The 25,268-nt window shown below is 36.5% G+C and overlaps 1 protein-coding gene across 2 annotated transcripts in view; it reads right to left on the bottom strand.

The window, feature by feature from the left end:
- The window catches only part of PRIM2 (DNA primase subunit 2), a 316,216-nt gene that overhangs the window by 243,180 nt on the left and 47,768 nt on the right, over window positions 1–25,268 (bottom strand). For both annotated transcript variants that reach the window (XR_012433693.1, XM_005552641.4), the window contains exons 6-7: window positions 16,559–16,654; window positions 14,407–14,544 (exon numbers count right to left, since the gene is read on the bottom strand). Coding sequence is in view for 1 of the 2 variants with exons in the window: in XM_005552641.4 (XP_005552698.3) it covers window positions 14,407–14,544; window positions 16,559–16,654 (234 nt within the window). In the remaining variant the exon portion in view is untranslated. The remainder of the gene's footprint in view (window positions 1–14,406; window positions 14,545–16,558; window positions 16,655–25,268) is intronic.

A 25,268-nucleotide genomic window follows, 5' to 3' on the forward strand; every position in this document is an offset into this window, starting at 1 on the left:
CAATCCTAAACAAACATCCACCTAACACTCAAGCTCTCAAATTTATAAAACAATACAGCAATACAAAACAGTGGGAGACTTCAATACTCCACTGACAGCCCTAGATAGGTCATCAAGACAGAAAGTCAACAAAGAAACAATGGATTTAAACCATACCTTGGAACAATTGGACTTAACAGATATTCACAGAACATTTCATCCAACAACCGCAGAATACACATTCTATTCAATAGCACATAGAACTTTCTCCTAGATAGACTATATGATAGGCCATAAAATGAGCCTCAATCAATTTAAGAAAACTGAAATTATATCAAGTACTTTCTCAGACCACAATGGAATATAACTGGAAATCAACTCCAAAAGGAACTTTCAAAATCACACAAATACGTAGAAATTAAATAACCTGCTCCTGAATGAACACTGGGTCAAAAACAAAATCAAGATGGAAATTATTTGAACTGAATGACAATAATGACACAACCTATCAAAACTTTTGAGATACAGCAAAGGCAGTGCTAAGAGGAAAGTTCATAGCCCTACATACCCACATCAAAAAGACTGAAAGAGCACAAATTGACAATCTAAGGTCACACCTCAAGAACTAGAGAAACAAGAACAAACCAAACCCAAACCCAGCAGAAGAAAGGAAATAACCAAGATCAGAGCAGAATTAAATGAAACTGAAACAAGAAAAACAACACAAAAGATAAATGAAACAAAAAGCTGGTCCTTTCAAAAGATAAATACAATTAATAGAACATTAGCAAGATTAACCAAGAAAAGAAGAGAGAAAATCCAAATAACATCACTAAGAAACGAAACAGGAGATACTACAACTGACACCACTGAAGTACAAAAGATCACTCAAGGTTACTATGAACACCTTTATGCACATAAACTAGAAAACCTAGAAGAGACGGATAAATTCCTGGAAAAATACACCCTCCTAGGTTAAATCAGGAAGAATTAGATACCCTGAACAGACAAATAACAAATAGCAAGATTGAAATGGTAATTACATTACCAACAACAAAAAGTCCAGGACCAGACGGATTCACAGCAGAATTCTACCAGACATTCAAAGAAGAATTGGTACCAATTCTTTTAACACAATTCTGTAAGATAGAGAAAGAAGGAACATTCCCTAATTCATTCTATGACATCAGCATCGCCCTAATACCAAAACCAAGAAACAACACAGACAAAAAAGAAAACTACAGACCGATATCCTTGATGAACATAGTTGCTAAAATCCTTAACAAAATACTAGCTAACCGAATACAACAACATATCAAAAACATAATCACCATGAACAAGTGGGTTTCATACCACGGATGCAGGGATGGTTTAACATATGCAAGTCAATGTGATACACCACATACACAGAATTAAAAACAAAAAATCACATGATCATCTCAATAGAGACAGAAAAAGCATTTCACAAAATCTGGCATCTCTTTATGATTAAAACGCTCTGCAAAATCAGCATACAAGGGACATACCTTAATCTAATAAAAGCCATCTATGACATCTATGGCTGTGGGTTTCACAGCCAACATAATACTGAATGGGGTAAAGTTGAAAGCATTCTTTCTGAGAACTGGAATAAGACAAGGATGCCCACTCTCACCTCTCCTCTTCAACACAGTACTAGAAGTCCTAGCCAGAGCAATCAGACAAGAGAAAGAAAGGGCATCCAAATTGGTAAAGAGGAAGTCAAACTGTCTCTGTTTGCTGACATTATGATCGTTTACCTTGGAAACCCTAAGGACTCCTCCAGAAAGCTCCTAGAACTGATAAAAGAATTGAGCAGAGTTTCCAGATACAAGATAAATGTACACAAATTAGTAGCTCTGCTATACACCAACAACAACCAAGCAGAGATTCAAATCAAGAACGTAATCCCTTTTACAATACCTGCAAAATTAAAATAAAATACTTAGGAATATACCTAACCAAGGAGTCGAAAGACCTCTACAAGGAAAACTGCAAAACACTGTTGAAAGAAATCATAGATCACACAAACAAATGGAAACACATCCCATGCTCATGTAGGGGTAGAATCAATATTGTGAAAATGACCATACTGCTAAAAGCAACCTATAAATTCAATGCAATCCCATCAAAATACCACCATCATTCTTCACAGAATTAGAAAAAACAATTCTAAAATTCACATGGAACCAAAAAGAGCCCACATAGACAAAGCAAGGTTAAGCAAAAAGAACAAATCTGGAGGCATCACACTACCTGATTTCAAACTATACTATAAGGCCATAGTCACAAAAACAGCATGGTACTGGTATAAAAACAGGCACATAGACCAATGGAACAGAATAGAGACTCCAGAAATAAACCCAAATACTTACAGCCAACTGATCTTCAACAAATCAAACAAAAACATAAAGTGGGGAAAAGTTGCCCTTTTCAACAAATGGTGCTGAGATAATTGGCTAGCCACATGCAAGAGAATGAAGCTGGACCCTCATCTCTTGCCTTATGCAAAAATCAATTGATGATGGATTCAGGACTTAAACCTAAGACATGAAACTATAAAAATTCTAGTAGATAACATTGGGAAAACCCTTTTAGACACTGGCTTAGGCAAGGATTTCATGACCAAGAACCCGAAAGCAAATGCAATAAAAACAAAGATAAATAACTGGGACCTACTTAAACTAAAGAGCTCTCGCACAGCAAAACGAACAGTCCGTAGAGTAAACAACCCACAGAGTGGGAGAAAATCTTCACAATCTATACGTCTGACAAAGGACTAGTATACAGAATTTGTCTACAACAAACTCAAATCAGTAAGAAAAAAAAAAACAATTCCATCAAAAAGTGGGCTAAGGATGTGAATAGACAATTCTCAAAAGAAGATATACAAATGGCCAACAAACCTATGAAAAAACGCTCAACATCACTAATGATCAGGGAAATGCAAACTAAAACCACATTGCGATACCACCTTACTCCTGCAAGAATGGCCATGATCAAAATCAGAAAACAGTAGATGTTGGCATGGATGTGGTGAAGAGGGAACACTTCTACACTGCTGGTGGGAGTGTAAACTAGTACAGCCACTATGGAAAACAGTGTGGAGATTCCTTAAAGAACTAAAAGTAGAACTGCCATTTAATCCAGCAATCCCACTGCTGGGTATCTACCAGAGGAAAAGAAGTCATTATTCGAAAAAGATATTTGTACATGCATGTTTATAGCAGCACAACTGACAATTGCAAAATCATGGAACCAATCCAAATGCCCATCAATATATGAATGGATAAAGAAACTGTGGTATGTATGTATGTATGTATGTATGTATGTATGTGTATACATATACGATACTATGTAACCACAAAAAGGAATAATTAACAGCATTTGCAGTGACCTGGATGAGAGACTATTATTCTAAGTAAAGTAACTCAGGAATGGAAAACCAAACATCATATGTTCTCACTGATATGTGGGAGCTATGCTATGAGAATGTAAGGCATAAGAATGATACAATGGACAAGAAATAAAAGACTACAAATATGGTGTAGCGTATACTGCTCAGGTGATGGGTGCACCAAAAATCTCACAAATTACCACTAAAGAACTTACTCATGTAACCAAATACAACCCGCACAAACTTATGGAAAAATTAAAAATAATAAAAATAAATAAAATTAGGATATCCACTTTAAAAAAATGAATATTTTCCTTCTCCCTCTCTAGGCTATTAGTGGCCCTTCTATTTCATGAAAACTGTGACTGTCTTTATCAGTTCTATGTTCCTTTTTATTTGAGACCTAATTTTTCACTAGTTTTGGATTTAGCAAAGAATTTTGATATTTGATGCATTTTTGGCCATTGCAAAACTTTTTAGAATCAGATGGATTAATAAACTACAAATATAATGTAAATGCTAAGAATAAAGGAGAATAAAGTTACTATTCAGCTATTATTAATTTAAAAAAAAAAGTGAAGGGCAGGCATCCAAATAGGAAGACAGGAAATCAAACTATCCCTGTTTGCAGATGACGTAATTTTATATCTAGAAAATTCCACAGTCTTAGTCCAAAAGTTCCTTCAGCTGATAAACAACTTCAGCAAAGTTTCAGGATACAAAATCAATGAACGAAAATCACTAGCATTCCTATATACCAACAACAGCCAAGCCGAGAGCCAAATCAACAAGGCAATCCCGTTCACAATTGCCACAAAAAGAATAAAATACCTAGGAATATAGCTAACCAGGGAGGTGAAAGATCGCTACAATAAAATTACAAAATACTGCTCAAAGAAATCAGAGATACACAAATAAATGGAAAACTATTCCATGCTCATGGACAGGAAGAATCAATATCATTAAAATGGTCATACTGCCCAACGCAATTTATATAATTCAATCCTATTCCTATCAAACTACCAATGACATTCATCACAGAACTAACTAAATAAATAAATAAAAACTATTTTAAAGTTCATATGGAACTAAAAAAGAGCCTGATATTCATTGCCAAGGCAATCCTAAGCAGAAAGAACAAAGCTTGAGGCATCACACTACCAATTTCAAACTATAGTACAGGATACAGTAACCAAAACAGCATGGTACAGGTACAAAAACAAGCACACAGACCAATGGAACAGAATAGAGAGCCCAGCAATAAGGCCACACACCTACAACCATATGATCTTCAACAAAGCTGACAAAAACAAGCAATGGGGAAATGGTGCTGGGATAACTGGCTAGCCATATGCAGAAGACTGAAGCTGGACTTTTCCTTATACCATATATAAAAATCAACTCAAAATGGATTAAAGACTTAAATATAAAACCCAAAGCAATGAAAACCCTGGAAGACAACTTAGGCAATACCATCTGGACACAGGAATGGGCAAAGATTTCATGACGAAGACACCAAAAGCAAAAAAAAAAAAAAAAAAGATGGGATCTAATTAAACTTAACAGCTTCTGCACAGAAAAAGAAACTATCAACAGAGTACACAGACAACCCAGAGAATGGGAGAAAATACTTGCAAACTATGCATCTGACAAAGGTCTAATATTCAACATCTACAAGGAATTTAAATATACAAGAGGTAAATAACCCCATTAAAAAGCGGGCAAAGGACATGAACAGACACTTCTCTAAAGAGGACATACATGTGGCCAAGAAGCATATGAACAAAAGTTCAATATTAATGATCATTAGAGAAATGCAAATCAAAGCCACAATGAGATACCATCTCATACCAGTCAGAATGGCTATTACTAAAAAGTCAAAAAATAACAGATGCTGATGAAGTTGCGAAGAGGAGGGAACATTTATACACTGTTGGAGGGAGTGTAAATTAGTTAACCAATGTGGAAAGCAGTACAGTGATTACTCAAAGAGCTAAAAGCAGAACTATAATTCAACCCCGCAATCCCATTACTGGGTATATACCCAGAGGAATATAAATCATTCTACCATCAAGACATATGTACACTAATGTTCACTGCAGCACTATTCACAATAGCAAAGACACGGAATCAACCTAAATGTCCTTCAGTGACAGACTAGATAAAGAAAGTGTGGTACATACATTATGGAATACTATGTAACCATAAAAAATAATGAGATCATGTCTTTTGTGGGAACATGGATGCAGCCGGAGGCTAATAACTAGCAAACTAACTCAGGAACAGAAAACCAAATACCGCATGTTCTCACTTAGTAGGAGCTAAATGATGAGAACTCTTGAACACACAGAAGGAACAACAGACACTGGGGTTTACCTGAGGGTGGAGGTTGGGAGGAAGGAGAGGAGCAGAATATGTAACTATTGGGTACTGAGTTTAATACCTGAGTGATCAAATGATCTGTACTACAAGCTCCCATGACATGAGTTTACCTATGTAACAAACCTTCACATGGACCCACAAACCTAAAAGTTAAAAAAAAAGAAACGTGTGTTGAATAGACAACAGATTGTAAACTGCATCTTAGAAAAAGGTTAACAAACCAGTATCTCACAAATAGAACAACAATCAAGTTCAGCTGAGCAACCTCAGTCAACAAACCTGTCCAACTAGAAAGGGCATATGTTTATTTTTCCCCAAAAAATGATTTTTTTTTTGTTATTGGGTTGGTGCAAAAGTAATTGCAGTCTTTGCCATTAAAAGTAAAGACAAAAACCACAATTACTTTTGCACCATCCTAATAGTCTCATGGCTTTCAACTGCAACGTTTTGTTTCCTACTGATCAGAAGCAAGGGAGAACAAATGAAATGGTGCCTGACAGTAAGGGTGGAGGTGAAAGTATGTTATCCACTACTTGCATATTGACGGATTCACTGCAGCACGGACTAGTTCACAGTGACCACTTTAAAATGGCATTAAATAATCATATATATAAAAAGACATGTTAACCAGAACCCAAGACATCAGCTAGTTGTACACAAATAGTAAGAAAACTCCTATATGGGCCGGGTGCGGTGGTTCACGCCTGTAATCCCAGCACTTTGGGAGGCCGAGGTGGGCGAATCACGAGGTCAGGAGATCGAGACCATCCTGGTTACCCGTCTCTACTACAAATACAAAAAAAATAGCCAGGCGCAGTGGTGGGCGTCTGTAGTCCCAGCTACTTGGGAGGCTGAGGCAGGAGAATGGCATGAACCTGGGAGGCGGAGCTTGCAGTGAGCCGGGATCACGCCACTGCACTCCAGCCTAGGTGACAGAGCGAGATTCCATCTCAAAAAACAAAAAAAGAAAACTCCTATATGATTCCCAACTAAGTAACCATTCAAGAAAATTAATTATATTTAATCACAGTTTAAGGAAGAAAATTGAACACTACTTTTTAAAAGAGGATACAAGATTTAAGAGGATTCCAAACTCTTTAGAAATAAAAATTACCTGATCAAGTGCCTACAAAGCATATTTTTCCAAATCAACAAACACTTAGTCAGCCACAGACCCAACTGGTACTTTTTAAATGTGAAAAAGGAAATCCTTTTCAAAAAAAGAAAATCCTTGCTTTTTTCTGTGACTCCAAGTAAGAACCACTTACCTGCCTGTCAATTACCTTCCTGGGAACTTCTCAAAGTCCTTTTTTCTATATCTAAATAAGATGTGTATAAATACATTTTCTGGAAGTCTGGTTTCATTAATGTTTTACCAGTACCCTCTAAGGATGAGTCTCACAAATAGAAAGTGAAATTAAGGCCAGGCATGGTGACTCATGCCTGTAATTCCAGAACTTTGGGAGGCTCAGGTGGAAGGATCACTTAAGCACAGGAATTCTAGACCAACCCAGGCAACACAGGGAAACCCCCAACTCTACATTAAACTTTTATTAATAAAAACTTAGCCAGGCATGTTGGCACATGCCTGTGGTCCCAGCTACTCAGGAGGCTAAGGCAGGAGGACTGCCTGAGCCTGGGAGGTCAAGGCCACAGTGAGTTGTAATTGCAGCACTGCACTGCAGCCTGGGTGACAGAGTAGAGACCCTGTCTAAAAATAAAAAATAAAAATAAATAGTCACACTGTGTGAGGAAAAAGAGATTTTTGCCTCAAAGAAATACAGCTCCAATTTAAGGATCTGCCTGATTTTCCAACAACAAAGAAAGTATGTTCTCTGCTTAATGATATCAAGTGGAGGTGTATGGAAACCAAGCTCTGCTGTGGGCTCCCTCTCTTCTCCACTGACATCCCACACTCTTCCTGGAGTCTCATGGCTTCCCATTCTCCTCCCCAAAAATTTAGACACTCAAATCCAACTTCAAACTTGCCATCTCCATTTGTGTAACCAATAAGAACCTTCTACTTAACATGGTCAGAATAGAACTCTTTATTTTATTTTATGTATTTTTCTCAGAGTCTTCTACATCTTGGCAAAGGCATCACCCCCTAATAAATTATTCAAGCCAAAATTCTAGGCAGTGTAATACAGTGGTCAAGAACATAGACCTTGATGCCAGACTGTATGGATTCAAATCCTGCTTCTGCTCCTCACTACCTGTACAAAGATACTCCAAGCCTCAGAGAGTGATAATGGTACCTGCCTTATAGGGTTACTATAAAGACTAAACGCATTAATTCATATAAAGCATTTACAACAGCACTTGGCAAATATTAAATTTTCACTACGCTTAAGCTCTCATCATCATTATGTTGATTCTTCTTTCTCTCACAACCAATCCACCACGTTAATAATACTTCAAAAACTAACTGAAATCCACTGACTTCTCTCAGTCACATCACCACAACCAATCCATTTCAAGTCACTATCTAGATTAATGTGAAAACTTCCAGACTAGTCCGCCCGCTTCCATTCCTTTTTTATCCTCCAAAATGGTTTTCAAGCAGCAGCCACAGTCATCTATTTTAAACATCAATCAGAACATATCACTCACTTATTCAAAATCATCCAATGTCTTTCCACTATATTAGGCTAAAAAAAAATCAAACTCTTTACCCTGGGACTCTACCTCAAAGTCTCACAGAGTCCTACACCTAGCCACTGCAGCCTTATTTGGTAGCGCTCTACCGTAGCTCACTATGCTCTAGCTACACTGGCCTTTCTGATTCTTAAAAAAAGGCCAAGATTCCTCCCTTTTGGGGCCTTTGCATTAGTGACTTTTCCTGTCTGGAATGCAGTTCCCTCTATATTTGTTCAGCTGGCTCCCTCATGTCATTTACAATATTGTTATTGTTTATTTCTTCAATAATTGTCTATCTCCCACTAGAATATAAGCTTTGTAAGAGAAGAAATCTCATCTCATTTGTTAAGTAGTGTACCTCTAGTACCCAAAACTATGCATGGATAAACAAATAAAAAGTTATTTAAAAATAAACCATTAAATAAAAGAACTGGCTATAGCTTCCAAAATTGCCATATGAAGCAAAAAAAAATCTATCTTCCCTCATTCTTTTCCCTAACTGGTTATCAATCTATTGAATCATAGCTCCAAATTCACCCCTTGTGCCTGCTCTGTGACTGGACCTTAATATACTTACCTTTGAAAATTTTATCAGAGTTTGAAGACCTAAATCACCTGGTTATACAACTCTTGACAAAGGCACAGTTACCATCAAAAGACCCTAAGAATTACAATCAGAAAACCTAAGATCAAGTCAGGGCTCCAGCAATTATTAGCCAACATAATCTTGGACAAATTACTTTGGCCTCTCTGCGCTGCATTTTCCTCATCCATATAATGCACATTATAAACCCTTTCTGTCTCAGTGACTTATAGTGGGATCAACAGTATATATAAACAGTAAACTGAACAAAAGGAAGTTTATATCATTATTTGGTATCTTTCAGTTCAATACAATTTTACTGAGCACTAACCCTATGTGCCACATGCTACACTTGATAAAAATTTGAATTAAGAGAAATCCCTCACTCTCAAAGAACTTACATTTTAATTGAGGAGGAAAACACATAATGAGAATAATTTCACCGTAATTTGGTCGTGTGCAGAATGCTGTGGAAACACAAAGGAGATACACTTAGCACAATCTTGGGACTTAAGGGAAGGTTCTGAGAGGAAGTGGGGCCACAGAGTTCCTATCACAGGAAAAAGTAATGTCAAATTTTTATCAGTCCTAAACCATGTTCAAAAGCTAGATAGCTATATTATAAAAGTCATATGATCATAGGTTAAGAATAAGCTTTCAGATATCACCTGGGGTAAAACTCTTATCAATTTACAACTTCCCCCAGAACCATTTATTTCATCTTCTACCACTCATCAAAATACCTTTCAAAAAATCTACTTTAGGGTACTTTTTCTTATCATACAAGAATATTTCCATTTATAAAGCTGAAATTTTTCAATTACATACTCCAAGGTCAAAACCTTCCTCAATGGAAAGGACAGTAATAAAGAGACCATAGCAATAGGTTTAGATTTCTACTTCGCCACAGCCCTAAATGAAACTCCTTCGCTTCCCTCCTGCTCCTTTCCACAGCTGTCAGGACAGGCTCCCAGGCAACAACTCCCACCACTCTTCTACATAAGAAAAAGTGCTCTCTGGACCTCCTCTCAACCAGGCTCAGCCGTGAACCACCCAGGAGAAAGCAAGTCACTATCTATCTTCTATTAAATCCAAGACACCAAGGCCAGAATTCTCCACAGCCCACCCCCACCCATAATCAAGACAAATCCTTTTCTTTCTTTCTTTTTTTTCTTTTTTTTTTTGGAGACAGGGTCTCACTCTGCTACCTAAGTTGAGGTGCAGTGGCATCATTATAGCTCATTGCAGCCTTGATCTCCCAGCCTCAAGTGATCCTCCCATTTCAGCCTCCCAGGTAGCTGGGACTAACAGGCACATGCCAGCACACCTGGCTAGTTTTTGTTGTTGTTGTTTTTAGTAGAGATGGATTCTCACTATATTGCCCAGGCTGGTCTCAAACTCCTGAGCTTAAGCAATCCTCTCGCCTCTGCCTCGCAAAGGACTAGGGTTACAGGTGTGAGCCACCCCACTCAGCCAGAATAAATCCATTTAAAGTAAATCTAAATTCATTAAAGCTGTACACAGATATACTCAATACCCTACAATTCCATTCCTAAACACATAACCAACAGAAATATGTTTTCCAAAATATGTGCTACGATGTTCACAGCAGCAGTATTTGTGATAACCAAAAAAAAAAGCCAAATGCCTATTAACAGGAGAATGGATAAATTTTGATAAAGCCAATCAGAATTGGGCTGAATCAAAATTATGTAATCTGACAGAATGCAATGAAAAGAACATAGTATAACTTCCGTAACAGTACTGCTTAAAATGTCTAACTTGAATCTAAATTGGCAGAAACACCAGATAAACCCAAACTGAGAGATACAAAATAACTGCTGATAATCTTCAAAAGTAACAAAGTCCATGAAAATCTAAGAGAAACTAAGAATCTGTCGCAGACTGAAGGAGACTAAAGAGAGGTGACAACTAAATAACAAATGTGAATTAAAATTGCGTGTGGGATGTGATTGAGACAACTGGTGAAACCTCAATGGGGTCTGAGGGTTAGACAGTAGTAACTTATCAACATTAATTTTCTTATTTTGATGTTGAATTGTGGTTATGCAGGAAAATGTTCTGTATGAAGGAAATAAACACTAACAAGTATTGGGGGTGACAAGACATCAGGCTGGGAACTCATTCTCAAATGATTTAAAGAAAAAGTTGCTATTTTCTACTTAATTTTCTGTAAGTCTGTGATATTTCAAAGTTTTTTAAAGTATTAATTTTTTTAAAAAAGTATGCTTGGAGCAGGAAGAATGAGTAGAAAGAAGAAGAATGGAATTAAAAGTTCATAAATACTATATTTCTTATCAACGAGGTACAAAGCATAGGTGCAGCTGGCTGAAAATGAATTTACTACAAACTTAGGAACCCAAGTTTTGTCTTTTCTCTCAGTATAGATCCCTCACTTCTACCCAGAAAGTAGAAAAAAATTGTAAAATTTCGCAAAAATCTGCCACATACCCTTCTTTCTACACTGGAATATCGGGATGATAAATCACAAATATACATGGAATATCTTGACTTATCTAAAATAAAAATGTGTGGCAAATGTACAACTTTTTAAAGTTGCTTTCAAGGCAAATTTATAAAATAAACAGTCAAAACTTATTAAAAATGTATTTAAGCTTTGCAATACACAAAATCAGAAGTAGCTTTAAAACCCCAAAAGTAAAAGAATTTCAGATTTATTTTCATAGTTAGATTATTAGGCACTGGGCAGCTTGGCTTGAATAGAAATTACAAAGTGAAAAACTTTGTACATTTAATTCATATTAAGTGTCTTTTCTAGGTAGTAGAAAATTGTTGTCTGCCTCCCCATCATCATTCTCCCCTCTCCCCATTCCTAACAATTATCCATTTTTGTTTGGGATATTGTGGTTCCAGGAACACACTGACTCTCAGCTCTCATGATCCCCCATCTAAACGGGCAGACATACGATCTTAGGCTAGGCTACCCCTTAAACCACAATAACTGCTTTAGTGATAGACATGTGATATGGATTAAACTCTGTCCCAAAAAAAATCGTATGTTGAGGTACTAACCCCCAGTACCTCAAAATGTGACCTTATTTAGAAATAGGATTGTTGCAGATGTACTTAGTTACAATGAGGTCACATTGGAGTTGAGAGGTGACTGATATCCGCAGAAAAATGATATTCCAATATGACTGATACCCTTAGAAAAAGCAGAAATTTGGGACATGCAGGGTGAATGCCGTGTGAAGACTGGAGTTATGTTGCCACAAGTCAAAGAACTACCAGAAACCAGAAGAGAGATGTGGAATAGATCTTTCCCCAGCACCTTCAGAGGAAGCATGGCCATGCCAATACCTTGATTTCAAACTTCTGCCCTGGGACAAAGCAACTCTTTTAGATAGTATGCTATACAGAAGTAAAGCCTGATCCCATGGTACCTATTTTTGCAACCATCAGAAAGCCAGACTGAGGATAAGGCATACACATAAGGGTAAAGATATATTCAGAGAAAGGGATGAAACATTCAGCAAGCTATGTCTGAAGTCCATACTATGTCTAGACTTCTCAATTTTATGAGCTAGCAGATTATATTTATTGGTTAATGTAGCACAGGCTATTAACTGCAACTGGAAAAGAAAATACTAATGCAGACATTGGTCTAGTTACCAGGATGCTTTCTGCTACTAGAGAAAGAGAATTCCACTCAAATATGAGTTCCTAAGTTAGTGCCTTTAAAAATGAAAACTTCATTATCCCATGTAATAAAGTTTGGTGGTTCCAGAATAGGTTAATTTAGCAACTCAATGACCGCAACAAGGACTCAGATTCTTTCCATCTTTCTACATGTCTATGCAGCAAATCGGGTTGTCCCGAAGGTACCTGCCTCATCTCTGGATGGCTGCAGCTGTTCCAGGCATCACATTCAGTTACAACAATATCCAGAGGGGGTAAAAAAGACTGCTTCATCCCACATGCCTTTCTTTCTTTTTTTTTTTTTTTTTTTAGCAAGAAAAACTTTTTTCAGAAGTCCCCAAAGAACTCACACTTTTTAGCCACAATTACAATGTCACAGGCATAAATCAAAGATTTGGTAAGAAGGAAATGACTATGATCAGCTTAAAAGTAGTACTAACATGCCAGAAGTTTTCTGAAATGTATGGTGATATTTTTGGTTGTCATGGAGACTGGGGGCCACCACCAGCATTTAATAGATGACAGCTAAGACTGTCCAATATCCTGGAAAATATTTGTCTATTTCACACAAAGAAATGTGGTCTAAAATGTCAACAGAGAGAAAATGGGTGAATAAAACTAAGAATAATAAAAGAGCAATGGCCAAACAGTAGACAAACATCAGTGTCTTCCACAGAGTTTCACAGTGGTGAAAGACACTATTCTTAGTTATAACTAGAATATAATCTAGGGTAGTGACAGACAAGTAAAGAAAAAATTTAAAAGCATCAACTTTAATGAGGATAAAGAAAAAACAGGATTAGGAATGGAGAAAGAATATTAACAGTTACTAAGTATCTGTTATGCTAGGTGTTCTCATAAATTCCTTCATTTAATAAACACAGAGTTAATATTTCAGTCTTCCCAAATGCTGACATAGCTAAAGTATACATATTTAGGTAACCCCAGAGAATCAATAAAAATTTATTTATATCAGAAAATATTAAATTGTTAACTCAGAAGGAAAGCTTGGCATATGCTTACACTATGATCAGTGTAGTTTAAAGCAGCCATGTCACACAACTTTGAGGTCTTCTTCTGCATCAGGTACAAAAAAAGTATTAAAAACTAGACTCAGATTAAGAGACAACAACTGTAAAATATCTGTTTTACATATAAAAATGTATATAGTTTTAAGATATGACCACTTAAGAGTCACACTTCCAACAAACTACTTAAAAATCACTGATCATGTCATTTGTTCAACACAGCTACCTCCAAATTCACCCAGTACGGAGCTATTCATTGCAGCACTAGCATATCACTGTGTTAGTATTTAAGATTTTCTTCTATACTGTCTTCTACTGATACCAAATACTAATTCAGAACAGAAATCTAGGAGTTATATCTAGCACAGGCCACATTAATTGTTAAGAGCCATATATGAAGTCTATTTCAAAGGAAAAAAGACATGACCATGAAGAAACTCACAGAGGTTACTGACAAAATTAATCACTCAGCATTGGTATTAGTAGGATCAAGAAAAAAAACTTAAAAACCAACTATGAGTAGTAACAAATAAAAACCTAGGAGTTTTGGGATTAATAGTACAATATCATAAGTAACCTGAATATCATTATGAAAACTGAATTAACTTATTTCCTAGAGAAACACAGAACAAAACTACCAAGGGTATATAACTGAAAGTGTGAACATGTCAAATATGGAAATAAAGTAAAATACTTACTGCCAAAGCCTTGGACAGTTTGGCTCTAAATTCATTCAGGATGATTGCCACAATGTCCTTAAGTGGTACGTAAGCAAAGCCATCTTCCAAATAGACTTTCCTTCCTCGAAACAAATCCAGAGCATCAGCAAAAGGGATCTGAATTAAGAGTGAAACAAGGAAAATAAGTCAGCACCTGTCATTAAGAAATCCTCCTAAGTCTTCATATGTATAAAGTATAAACAAAGAAATTCATTAGTCCTAGCAGAGCCAAAAGAATAACAAAATGATTAATTTATCCTCCTTAAAACTCAACAGCACTAGCAAAGAGTGGCAGTACAAAAATATGTTCGTTTCAGAGTTATGTTTTGAAAAATAGTAACACTAAAAGGCCAAGTTGGAATACTTTCTTTTATTCCTTAACCTCTGAATTTACAAAACATAATCCCCAAGACTTCTACACATGTTGCATTCACCTCACATATCCCACACCGTATTCTGCATCAGAGAGAATCCTAATTTGTAAACAACATATTCAGTGCTGAAAATTACTTGTAAGTAAAGTAATTCCAGTTTCTTCATCTACGTTTCCATTCGCACTCCAGAGAAATATATTGAGAAAGCTAATCTCAATACTAAGAAATGGAAATAATAATAAGCATTCGGTTTTGCTATTAAAATAAGCATTTGCCCCAAGTATTTATTTTTTAAAATCTTAGATTTTTAAACCCCATGAACAATCCTAAAATTCTGAAATGAGCAAAGTATGATATTAGTAAACTGTAAAAATCATTCTTACTCTCCAATAGTTTTTCTTTTTTAAAAAAACGAGGTTTAAAAAGTAGGTGAAAAATGACTCCCAAATTGCCTATTCATTCAAGTTTTAAGGAAGAATTAAATATAAATGCATACAATTTTCTGTATATCCAACGACATCGCACACTATAAACAGATCATGTGTTTTTTAACAACTTTCAATTAATTTACCGATTTCTACAACTACAACACAGTCCCTGCCCTCATGGGCACACATGGAAAGTCAAACAGCCCTACAGGATAGAACTGTGTGATACTGCACCAAATAGGTAGCTTAGATAGGACATATTAGAGGAGCAGGTAAGAGGGTTTACTGCAATAATATAGAGAAGAAACATGAGTTCTAGTCCAAGCTCTGATACTGACTAGACTTATTTGGTGAATTTAATGAATGCCTCTAAATCTCGGCAGCCAGATCTGTAAAACTGAGAGAGGGGAGGAAGAGATAGGCTAACTGACCCTTAGGGATTCTTTAGCCATAATATTCCATGATTCTAGCTTATTAAGGTGGTCACAGAGGAAATAAAAATGCCCAAGTAGAAGCAAAAGATGACGTGAAGGCAGAGTAACTGGAAATGTGTGGTGTAAGAGAAATAAATATTGATCCCCACACTCTAAGCTTAAAAGGCTGACTGAATGATGGCCCAACAGTCGAAACAAAGAAGCTGGAATGGGGCAGGATTTTAAACTACTGGCACTCACTCATAATAATTAGCACATTCTTTTCAAAGGAAATTGTGGGGTTACAGTTATCAAATTGTAAAATGAATTTAAACTCATCCCTCTTCCCCTTCTGGAAGGGTTCATGTGAAGTAGTTACCACACTGAGTGGGGAGGGGAAACTGGGGTGGCCCAGCACTGGATGATGGAATCTGAGTAGGTTAAGGAGGGCATTCCCATAGGAAAAAAGTAGGCTTACAATGCCAGAGCCCAGTGGAATGCCAGAGACCATGAGGCAAGACACCACAATGTCAGAGGCCAAGAGAAGCGAAAGGGGCTTCCACGCAAGGCAGCAATCCAAACAGAGTGTTGGGCCAAATGGGTGATGAGGGTTTCCTGGCAGGGGACAGCCCAGTGCAGGGTGTAAGGACCCAAACAATGTGAGAAGGGTTTCCTTTAGGAAAACAGCCTGTAGGGGGAAGTCAGAGCCCAAGCAGGGTTGGGAATGCGTCTGTGGAAGGAGACAGCCCAGCAGAGAACACTGGCACACCATTAGTGCAATGAGGACAGTATCTGTGCAAGAGACGCAATAGCTGTGGTGATGAGAGGCTATAAAAATGGATTAATTAAATATGTATATAAAGCTTAATGTGACATATTTAACAAAACCTAGGAAGTATTTTACATGTTTACATACCTTATAAATGGACTCCAACACCACCTTAGATCCACTCGAATTTGGTGATGAGGCAATAATCTCCTGTTCTCGAAGAGTCTTCTCTTCATCACTTATCTAAAAAAAACATTTTAAGCTGTTATAAAAATTTGAAGTCCTCATTCAGTTTCAATAAAATGATTTCCTGTATTAATGAATACTGTTTACTTTTATTAAAAATTTTAAAACCTTGATATCTCAAATCATTTCTAACATGATATCTGAATCATTATCATTAGTGAAGGCAAAATACAGAAAAAAAATCTAAATTGAATATTCTTTCAAATTTTAACCTTGCCAGTTTCTGAAGGTATACATCAAAAGAACAGTAGCAGACAAAGAGAAAATATTTTAATGAGAAAAAGGAAAAAATTTATAATAAAACTCAGGTTAATATAGACTAAAAGTGAGCATTATCCTAATTTGAGTTATGTTAACTTATTAATCTATCCTAATTGAGGTTAGAGTGGTTTGACTATTTCTTAATTTTCTAGCCACATAAGACAATTCCAAACTTAAAACACTAGTTTTCCTAGGAAAAACTACAAATTTATTATCTCAGACTGATTATGGCCCTATAAAAAATTGATAGATCTGATAAGTAAAAGTGTTAAACTTCAAGACCAATATATATATATATTTTTGTAAATGAAGATGAAATATCAGTGACAAACTGAAGGAAATATTTACATCATCTGATATGTGAGTTAGCCTCGGTAAGCCCCTAGTTGGCAGTATGTAAGCTTTTGTAACCCAAAAGTAGTAAAACATGAACGCCAATAGTTATGTAAGTAAAAATAATAAATGCTAAATTAAAATAATAATGTGTAATATGTTCCATCTATGAAAATAGTAAAAATTAACAAGATTTAGAATATACAGTGTTAGGACAATCTTTGTGTACCATACTATGATAATATATAGCAAATAGCCTTTAAAAATGCAGATTGTAACTATTTTATTTCCAAATTAATCACAAATAAATAACAGGACAAGCACACAAATAAAAACTTTTCTTCATTACATTGTTATTTATAATAATAAAGAAAAAAAACTAAATGTCCAACATGTATCTAGTTAAATAAACTGCAGTAGAACTTGCTGTTTCAGTAAAACAGGCTATATTACTCAGGTCAACCTCCTAGAGAAAACAAAACAAAACACTGATAAAATTTTAAAAACATCTTTACAGCACAGAAAGTTAATATACAAAGTCAGGCACACAAAGTGGGATATCTGACGAGAGACCTTCCTGCTCAAATAATGTAGGATTATCAGGGAATCCCAAGCCTTGAACTTGTTTTAAGGCAGTACCTGATTCAAAAGGCCAGGCACCTCGCAAAAGCAAACTCAAATCCTCTCTGGAGGAACCGTCACAGTACACCTCAAAGTATTCCTATGAATAAATTTCCAAATACTAAAACTATACTTCACAAACAAAAACAACAGAAGAATTCACAAAGTTTACAGATAATAACTATTACCATGTGTAAAGAAATAAAAGACAAGCACAATCTGTATGAAGTGGAAACCATAAAAAGTGATTTGTTTTTTTAAAAGCAAAAGGCTGGGCATGGTGGCTCACATCTATAATCCCAGCACTTTTGGAGGCCAAGGCAGGAGGATCACTTGAGTCCAGGAGTTTGAGACCAGCCTGGGCAACATGGTGAGACTCCGTCTCTACAAAAAAAAATAAATAAAAAATTAGCCAGGTATGGTGGTACGCACTTGTAATCTCAGCTACTTGGGAGGCTAAGGTGGGAGGATTGCTTGAGCCCAGGAGTTAGAGGCTGCAGTAAGCCATGATCACATTACTGCACTGCAGTCTGGGTGACATAGCAAACCCTTATCTCAAAAAAAAAAAAAAAAAAAAAAAAAAAAGAAGAAGAAGAAGAAGAAAAGGTAAAAGCTTTCTGATGTGCTGTTTTATATCACTGAATGGAACCTGGGTTTTCATTAAAAAGGTTCCAAACACACATTTTGTAGAATCTAAGAAATGACATTCCTGAGCCCATTAAGCCCTTACAGGAACATACAAATATCCTGCCCTAAGACCTAAAATCAAGCAATGTACAAAAAACCTTTGTGATGTGCTATTTTATATCACTAAATGAAATCTGTGTTTTATTAAACAGGTTCCAAACACACGTCTAGTTGAATATAAGAAATGACATTTCAGAGATGAATAGGCCTATACAAGAAAAAAAGGAAAAAGAAAAAAAAAATTCTAGAAATAGACAAAAAAAATTTAGGCACAGAAATGTAAAACACAATGGAGTCAGGAAGAAACCCCTGAAATTTCCTGTAACTGTGAACAATTACTTGAGGATGAACCAGAACCTTATCAGCCTTCATATGGATCTGCAACCCATTTTCAACTTATCTAGTGGGTCTGAGATCTCAGATTCCAGATTTAAATTAAAATTGTCCTGGATCAACAATGACCCCAGGCCAATGACAAAAAAAAAAAGACAAATGAAAACCCTTCTAGAAAGATATAATCCTCCTAAGCTTCAATATAGTCCACAAATAACTTTCCAAATACAATCTCCAGCATACAACAGTAACAAAGCACACCAGGAAATGAGACTCCATGAATAAAAACAACATAGGTAAGGAAAAAAAGGATCAAGATTGAAAAAGAAGAACTAAAACTCTCTATTTGCAGATTATATGATTTAGTATACTTAGAAAATCCAGAAGGATCCACGATAAATTATTAAAACTATTGGCCTAATTGAGTCAGGCTTCTGAATTCAAATATAGAAAAACCGGCCAGGTGCGGTGGCTCACACCTGTAATCCCAGCACTTCAGGAGCCTGAGGTGGATGGATCACAAGGTCAGGAGTTCAAGACCAGCCTGACCAACATGGTGAAACCCCATCTCTACTAAAGATTAAAAAAAAAAAAAATTAGCTGGGCATGGTGGTGCACACCTGTAATCCCAGCTACTCAGGAGGGTGGGGAAGGAGAATTGCTTGAACCTGGAAGGTGGAGGTTGTGGTGAGCCAAGATGGTGCCACTGCAGTCCAGCCTGGGCAACAGAGACTCGGTCTCAAAAAATAAAAAAATATAGAAAAACCAATTGTATTTCTATATGCCAGCAACAAAATTCAGTAATCGAATTTTTTAAGCTACCATTTACAACAGAATTAAAACTATCAAGGATCTAGGAATAAATCTAACAAAATATGTACAAGGCCTTCACCAACAAAAAAATAAAATCTTACTGAGAGAAACTGGAGAAAAATTAATTAACACACATACCCTAAACATCAACCAGAAAATTTAATATTGTAAATGTTTTAAATATCTTCAAATTAACCTATAGATTCAATACATTCCCAAACAAAATCATAATAGCTTTTAAAAAAAAAAAAAAAATCATAATAGCTTTTGTGTATGCCTCTGTGTGTGGACATTTATAAGCTGGTTCTAAAATGTATAAGAACATGCAAAGGGCCAAGAACAGCCAAGACAGAAACAACAAAAAAGAGTCAATTCAATAGAAAAATGAGCAAAAAACATTAACGGGCACTTTACAAACAAGAAAACTCAAAGAGCCAAAAAAATGTATTAAAAGATGCTCAACCTCCTTAGTCATCAGGGTTTGAAACCATAATGGAAACCTCAATGACATACCACTACATGACAATTAGAATGGTTAAAATATAAAAATGGCCAGGCACGGGAGTTGGCATCTGTAATCCCAGCTACTTGGGAGGCTGAGGCAGTTGGATCGCTTGAGGCCAGGAGTTTGAGACTAGCCTGGGTGACTAAGTGAAATTCCCATCTCTAACAAGGTCTTGTTTGTTCACCCAGGCTGGAATGCAATGGTATGATCATGGCTCACCGAGTAATTGAACTTTCTGAGTAATTGGGACTACAGGCACGAACCACCATGCCCAGCTAATTATTCTTAAATTTTTTTAATATTACTGTATTTTTTCTTATAGAGATGGTAGCTCCCTATGTTGCTCAGGCTGGTCTCGAACTCCTGGGCTCAAGGGATCCTCCCCCATTTCCCTCTCAAAGTGTTAGAATTACAGGTGTGAGCCACCATGCCTGGCCATTTTTTAAATTTTTTATAGAGACAGGGTCTTACTATGTTACCCAGGCTGGTCTCAAATCCCTAAAATCAAGTGATTCTCCCAGCTTGGCCTCCCAATGGGCTAAGATTACAGGCATAAACCATTATACACAACCTAAAAAAAAATGTTTTTTAATTAGCTGAATGTGATGGTGTGTACCTAGTAGTCCCAACTGAGACAGGACTACAGACACACATCATCACACCCAGCTAATTTTAAAAAAAGACTGAGGTGGGAAGATCTCTTGAACCCAGGAGTTTAAGGCTACAGTGAATTATGATCACACCACTACTCTCTAGCCTGGGAAACAGAAGAAGGGTCAGCATCATCCTGATAACAAAACCCGATGGAGATACAAAAAAAAAAAGAAAATATCAGGCCAATATCCTTGATGAACACTGATGCAAAAATCCTCAACAAAATACTTGTAAACCCAACCCAGCAGCACACCAAAAAGCTTATCCACCACGATCAAGTTGGCTTCATCTCCAGGATGCAAGGTTGGTTCAACATACACAAATCAATAAATGTGATTCATCACATAAACAGAACTAAAGATAAAAACCACATGATTATCTCAATAGATGCAGAAAAAGCCTTCAATAAAATTCAATATCCCTTCATGTTAAAAACTCTCAATAAACTGGGTATTGAAGGAACACACCTCAAAATAATAAGAGCCATACATGACAAACCCACAGCCAGTATCATACTGAATGGGCAAAAGCTTGGAAGCTTTCCCCCTGAAAACCACCACAAGACAAGGCTGCCCTTTCTCACCACCCCTATTCAACATAGTCTTGAAAGTTCCTGCTAAGGCAATCAGGCAAGAGAAAGAAATAAAGCATATTCAAATAGGAGGAGAGAAAGTCAAACTATCCTTGTTTGCAGATGACATCATCCGTTATCTAGAAAACCCCACTGTCTCAGCCCAAAAGCTTCTTAAGCTGATAAGCAACTTCAGCAAAGTCTCAGGATACTAAACTAACATGCAAAAATCACTAGCATTCCAGCTGGGTGAGGTGGCTCACACCTGTAATACCAGCACTTTGGGAGGCTGAGGCGGGTGAACCACCTGAGGTCAGGAGTTCATGACTGCCCAACATGGTGAAACCCTGTCTCTACTAAAAATACAAAAATTAGCCGGACATGGTGGCACACACCTGTAATCCCAGCTACTCAGTGGGCTAAGGCAGGAAGATCACTTGAACCTGGGAAGTGGAGGTTGTAAAGTGAGCTGAGATCACGCCACTGCAGTCCAGCCTGGTCAACAGAGCAAGATTCTGTCTCAAAAAATAAACAAATAAATAAATAAATAGCATTCCTACACACCAACAGTAGCCAAGCCAGGAGCCAAATCAAGAAGGCAATCCCATTTACAATTGCCACAAAAAGAATAAAATACCTAGGAACACAGCTAACAAAGGAAGTAAAGGACCTCTTCCTACAAACCACTGTTCAAAGAAATCAGAGATGACACAAACAAATGGAAAAATATTCCACGCTCATGGATAGGAAGAATCAGTATCATGAAAATATCCATACTGTCCGAAGCAATTTATAGATTCAATGCTAATCCCATCAAACTACCACTGACATTCTTCACAGAATTTTTTGAAAAACTATTTTAAAATTTATATGGAACCAAAAAGGAGCCCCAATAACCAAGACAACCCTAAGCAAAAAGAACAAAGCTTATAGCATCACACTACCTGATTTCAAACTATACTACAGGGCTACAGTAACCAAAAGAGCATGGCACTGGTATTAAAACAGGCACACAGACCAATGGAACAGATTAGAGAAACCAGAAGTAAGACCGCATGACTACAACATTTGATCATCAACAAACCTAACAAAAACAAGCAACATGGAAAGATTTCCCTGTTTAATAAATGGCGCTGGGAGAACTGGCTAGCCATACACAGAAAATTGAAACTGGACTCCTTCCTTATACCATATACAAAAATCAACTCAAGATGGATTAAATACTTAAATGTAAAACCCAAAACTATGAAAACCCTAGAATTGGCATTACCAATCAGGACATAGGCACAGGCAAAGATTTCATGATGAAAACACCAAAAGCAATTGAAACAAAAGCAAAAATTGACACATGGGATCTAATTAAACTAAAGAGCCTCTGCACAGCAAAAGAAACTAGCAACAGAGTAAACAGACAATCTAAAGAATGGGAGAAAATTTTTGCAATCTACACATCTGACAAAGGTCTAATATCCAGTATCTATAAGGAACTCAAATTTACAAGAAGAAAAAAATTAAAAAGTGGGCAAAGGACGTGAACAGACACTTCTCAAAAGAAGACATACATGCAGCCAACAAACATGAAAAAAAAAAAAACTCAATGTCATTGATCATTAGAGAAATGCAAATCAAAACCACAATGAGGTACCACCTCACACCAGTCAGAATGGCTATTACTAAAAAGTCAAAAAACAACAGATACTGGCAAGGTTGTGGAGAAAAAGGAAGGCTTTTACACTGCTGGTGGAAGAGTAAATTAGTTCAACCATTGTGGAAGACAGTGTGGGGATTCCTCAAAGACCTAGAGGCAGAAATATTACTGCACCCAGCAATCCCATTACTGGGTATACACCCAAAGGAATATAAACCATTTTATTACAAAGATACATGCACACATATGTTCACTGCAGCACTATTCACAACAGCAAAGACATGGAATCAACCCAAATGCCCATCAATGAGAGAATGGAGAAAGAAAATGTGGTACATATATACCATGGACTACTATGCAGCCATAAAAAGGAATAAGCTCATGTCCTTTGCAGGGACATGGATGTAGCTGGAGGCCATTATCCTTAACAAACTAACACAGCAAGAGAAAACCAAATACCACATGTTCTCATTTATAAGTGGGAGCTGAATGATAAAAACACATGGACACTTGGTGGGGAACAACACACACTGGGCCTTTTGGAGGGCGGGAGGTGAGAGGAGGGAACGCGGGAGGTGAGAGGAGGGAGCACATCAGATGCTGGGCTTAATACTTCACTCACCATTTATTATATGAAAGTTGAAATACAGCAGAGGATGAAGTTTAGGTGTGCCAATCTAGCAGATTATTCAAAAGTTGATGATGATTGAAATCCATGTGTACTATCTACTAGTTACTATGCTAACTATTTTACTTATACTATCTCACTTAATCCTACTAATAACCCTACAAGGTGGATATTATCTTAGTTTTACAGCTAATTAATACGAGTAGAAACCAAACTGGATTTCCAACCAAAGTCTATCCAATGCTAAGATCCACTAGGCCATGTGGTCTCCAAACAAATAAACAGACACTACTTTGCAGGAAAGCTGAACAAACATATAACATTAAAAGCAATGGAAGACAAAGTCATCAACTGGAAACTTTCACCTCAATTCCTCTTTGGTGATGGACAAGATAAAGATATAGAAACTAAAAATGTAATACAACTAGATGCCATGAGAAGTTTTATAGGTAAAAATTTTAAAGGGTCAGAGCACAAATTATAGATAATCAACACTCATTCTAGAGTATTTAAATTGAGGTTTAGCAATAGCAAATATTTCCCTAAGAGCTAAAGCCAGATTATTTTGCTGTAGTATTTGCTTTGTTTACATATATCTCTGTTGACAGTAACTTCTCTACTTAATTGACTATTTACCTCTCACTTTGCATTCCATGAGGGAAACCCTCTGAAACTCAAATAGGCAACGAGATACACACTGCAGAGAATATCTGAGAGGAAGCAGCTATTTTAAGTTTTAGAGCCAAGCTATAATTCTCAAACAGCAATTAATAAAGGAAGACACTGATCAGGGAGATAGGGTGAAAGGAGAAGAAATCTTCATGTCTTCACGATGGTCTTTCATTGCTTTTTAAGTAAGCATCCGATTTAAACATAAAAATATATTTCAAATTTTCCCAATAAACATTTATCTGAAATTAAATAAAATTTTAATATACATCTCTGTGTTCCCCACCATTAATAAGAATAATTATAATTGATTACATATATTGTTTGTTGCCCAAATAAATCTTCCCTAGATCTGGCAAAACTGAAGTTGAAGCCAAATGTGTTAACCTGTCATGATCCTTTTATAATCACTTTTTATACAACAATAAACTAGTATCTTTGAACATACAGATGTTTGTCCTAATATTGTTTTAGGTTCTAACTAAACAAATCCCACATCAATACCTAAGTACCACTAATACTTCACCTAGCATAATACAGCATCTCACCTTTCCCTAAATTCAAGTATTGTATTACTGATGCCACAGTTATTTCTAACTTGGTAAGCAATTAACTGCTTACCAAGTAAATGTCAGGGAAGCACACATCAGTTCAACTGCCACACAACAGAGTACTTTAGCTACAAGAGACTTTACTTCTCCAAATAGTCTTCTGCCTTAGAAATATATAAGATATAATTTTGAAAAAAAAAAAAATTCAAGAACTTAAATAAAAATTAGAGTTTAATGCAATATCTCTTCTCATTGAAATCTACCCCCACCCAAAGAGAATAAAAGCTATCTAATCTTGCTCAGATTAGAAGTTGTAGATAAAATTCTGGGCCGGGTG

The sequence above is a fragment of the Macaca fascicularis genome, chromosome 4 (genome assembly GCF_037993035.2).
Source record: "Macaca fascicularis isolate 582-1 chromosome 4, T2T-MFA8v1.1".
Lineage (NCBI taxonomy): Eukaryota > Metazoa > Chordata > Mammalia > Primates > Cercopithecidae > Macaca > Macaca fascicularis.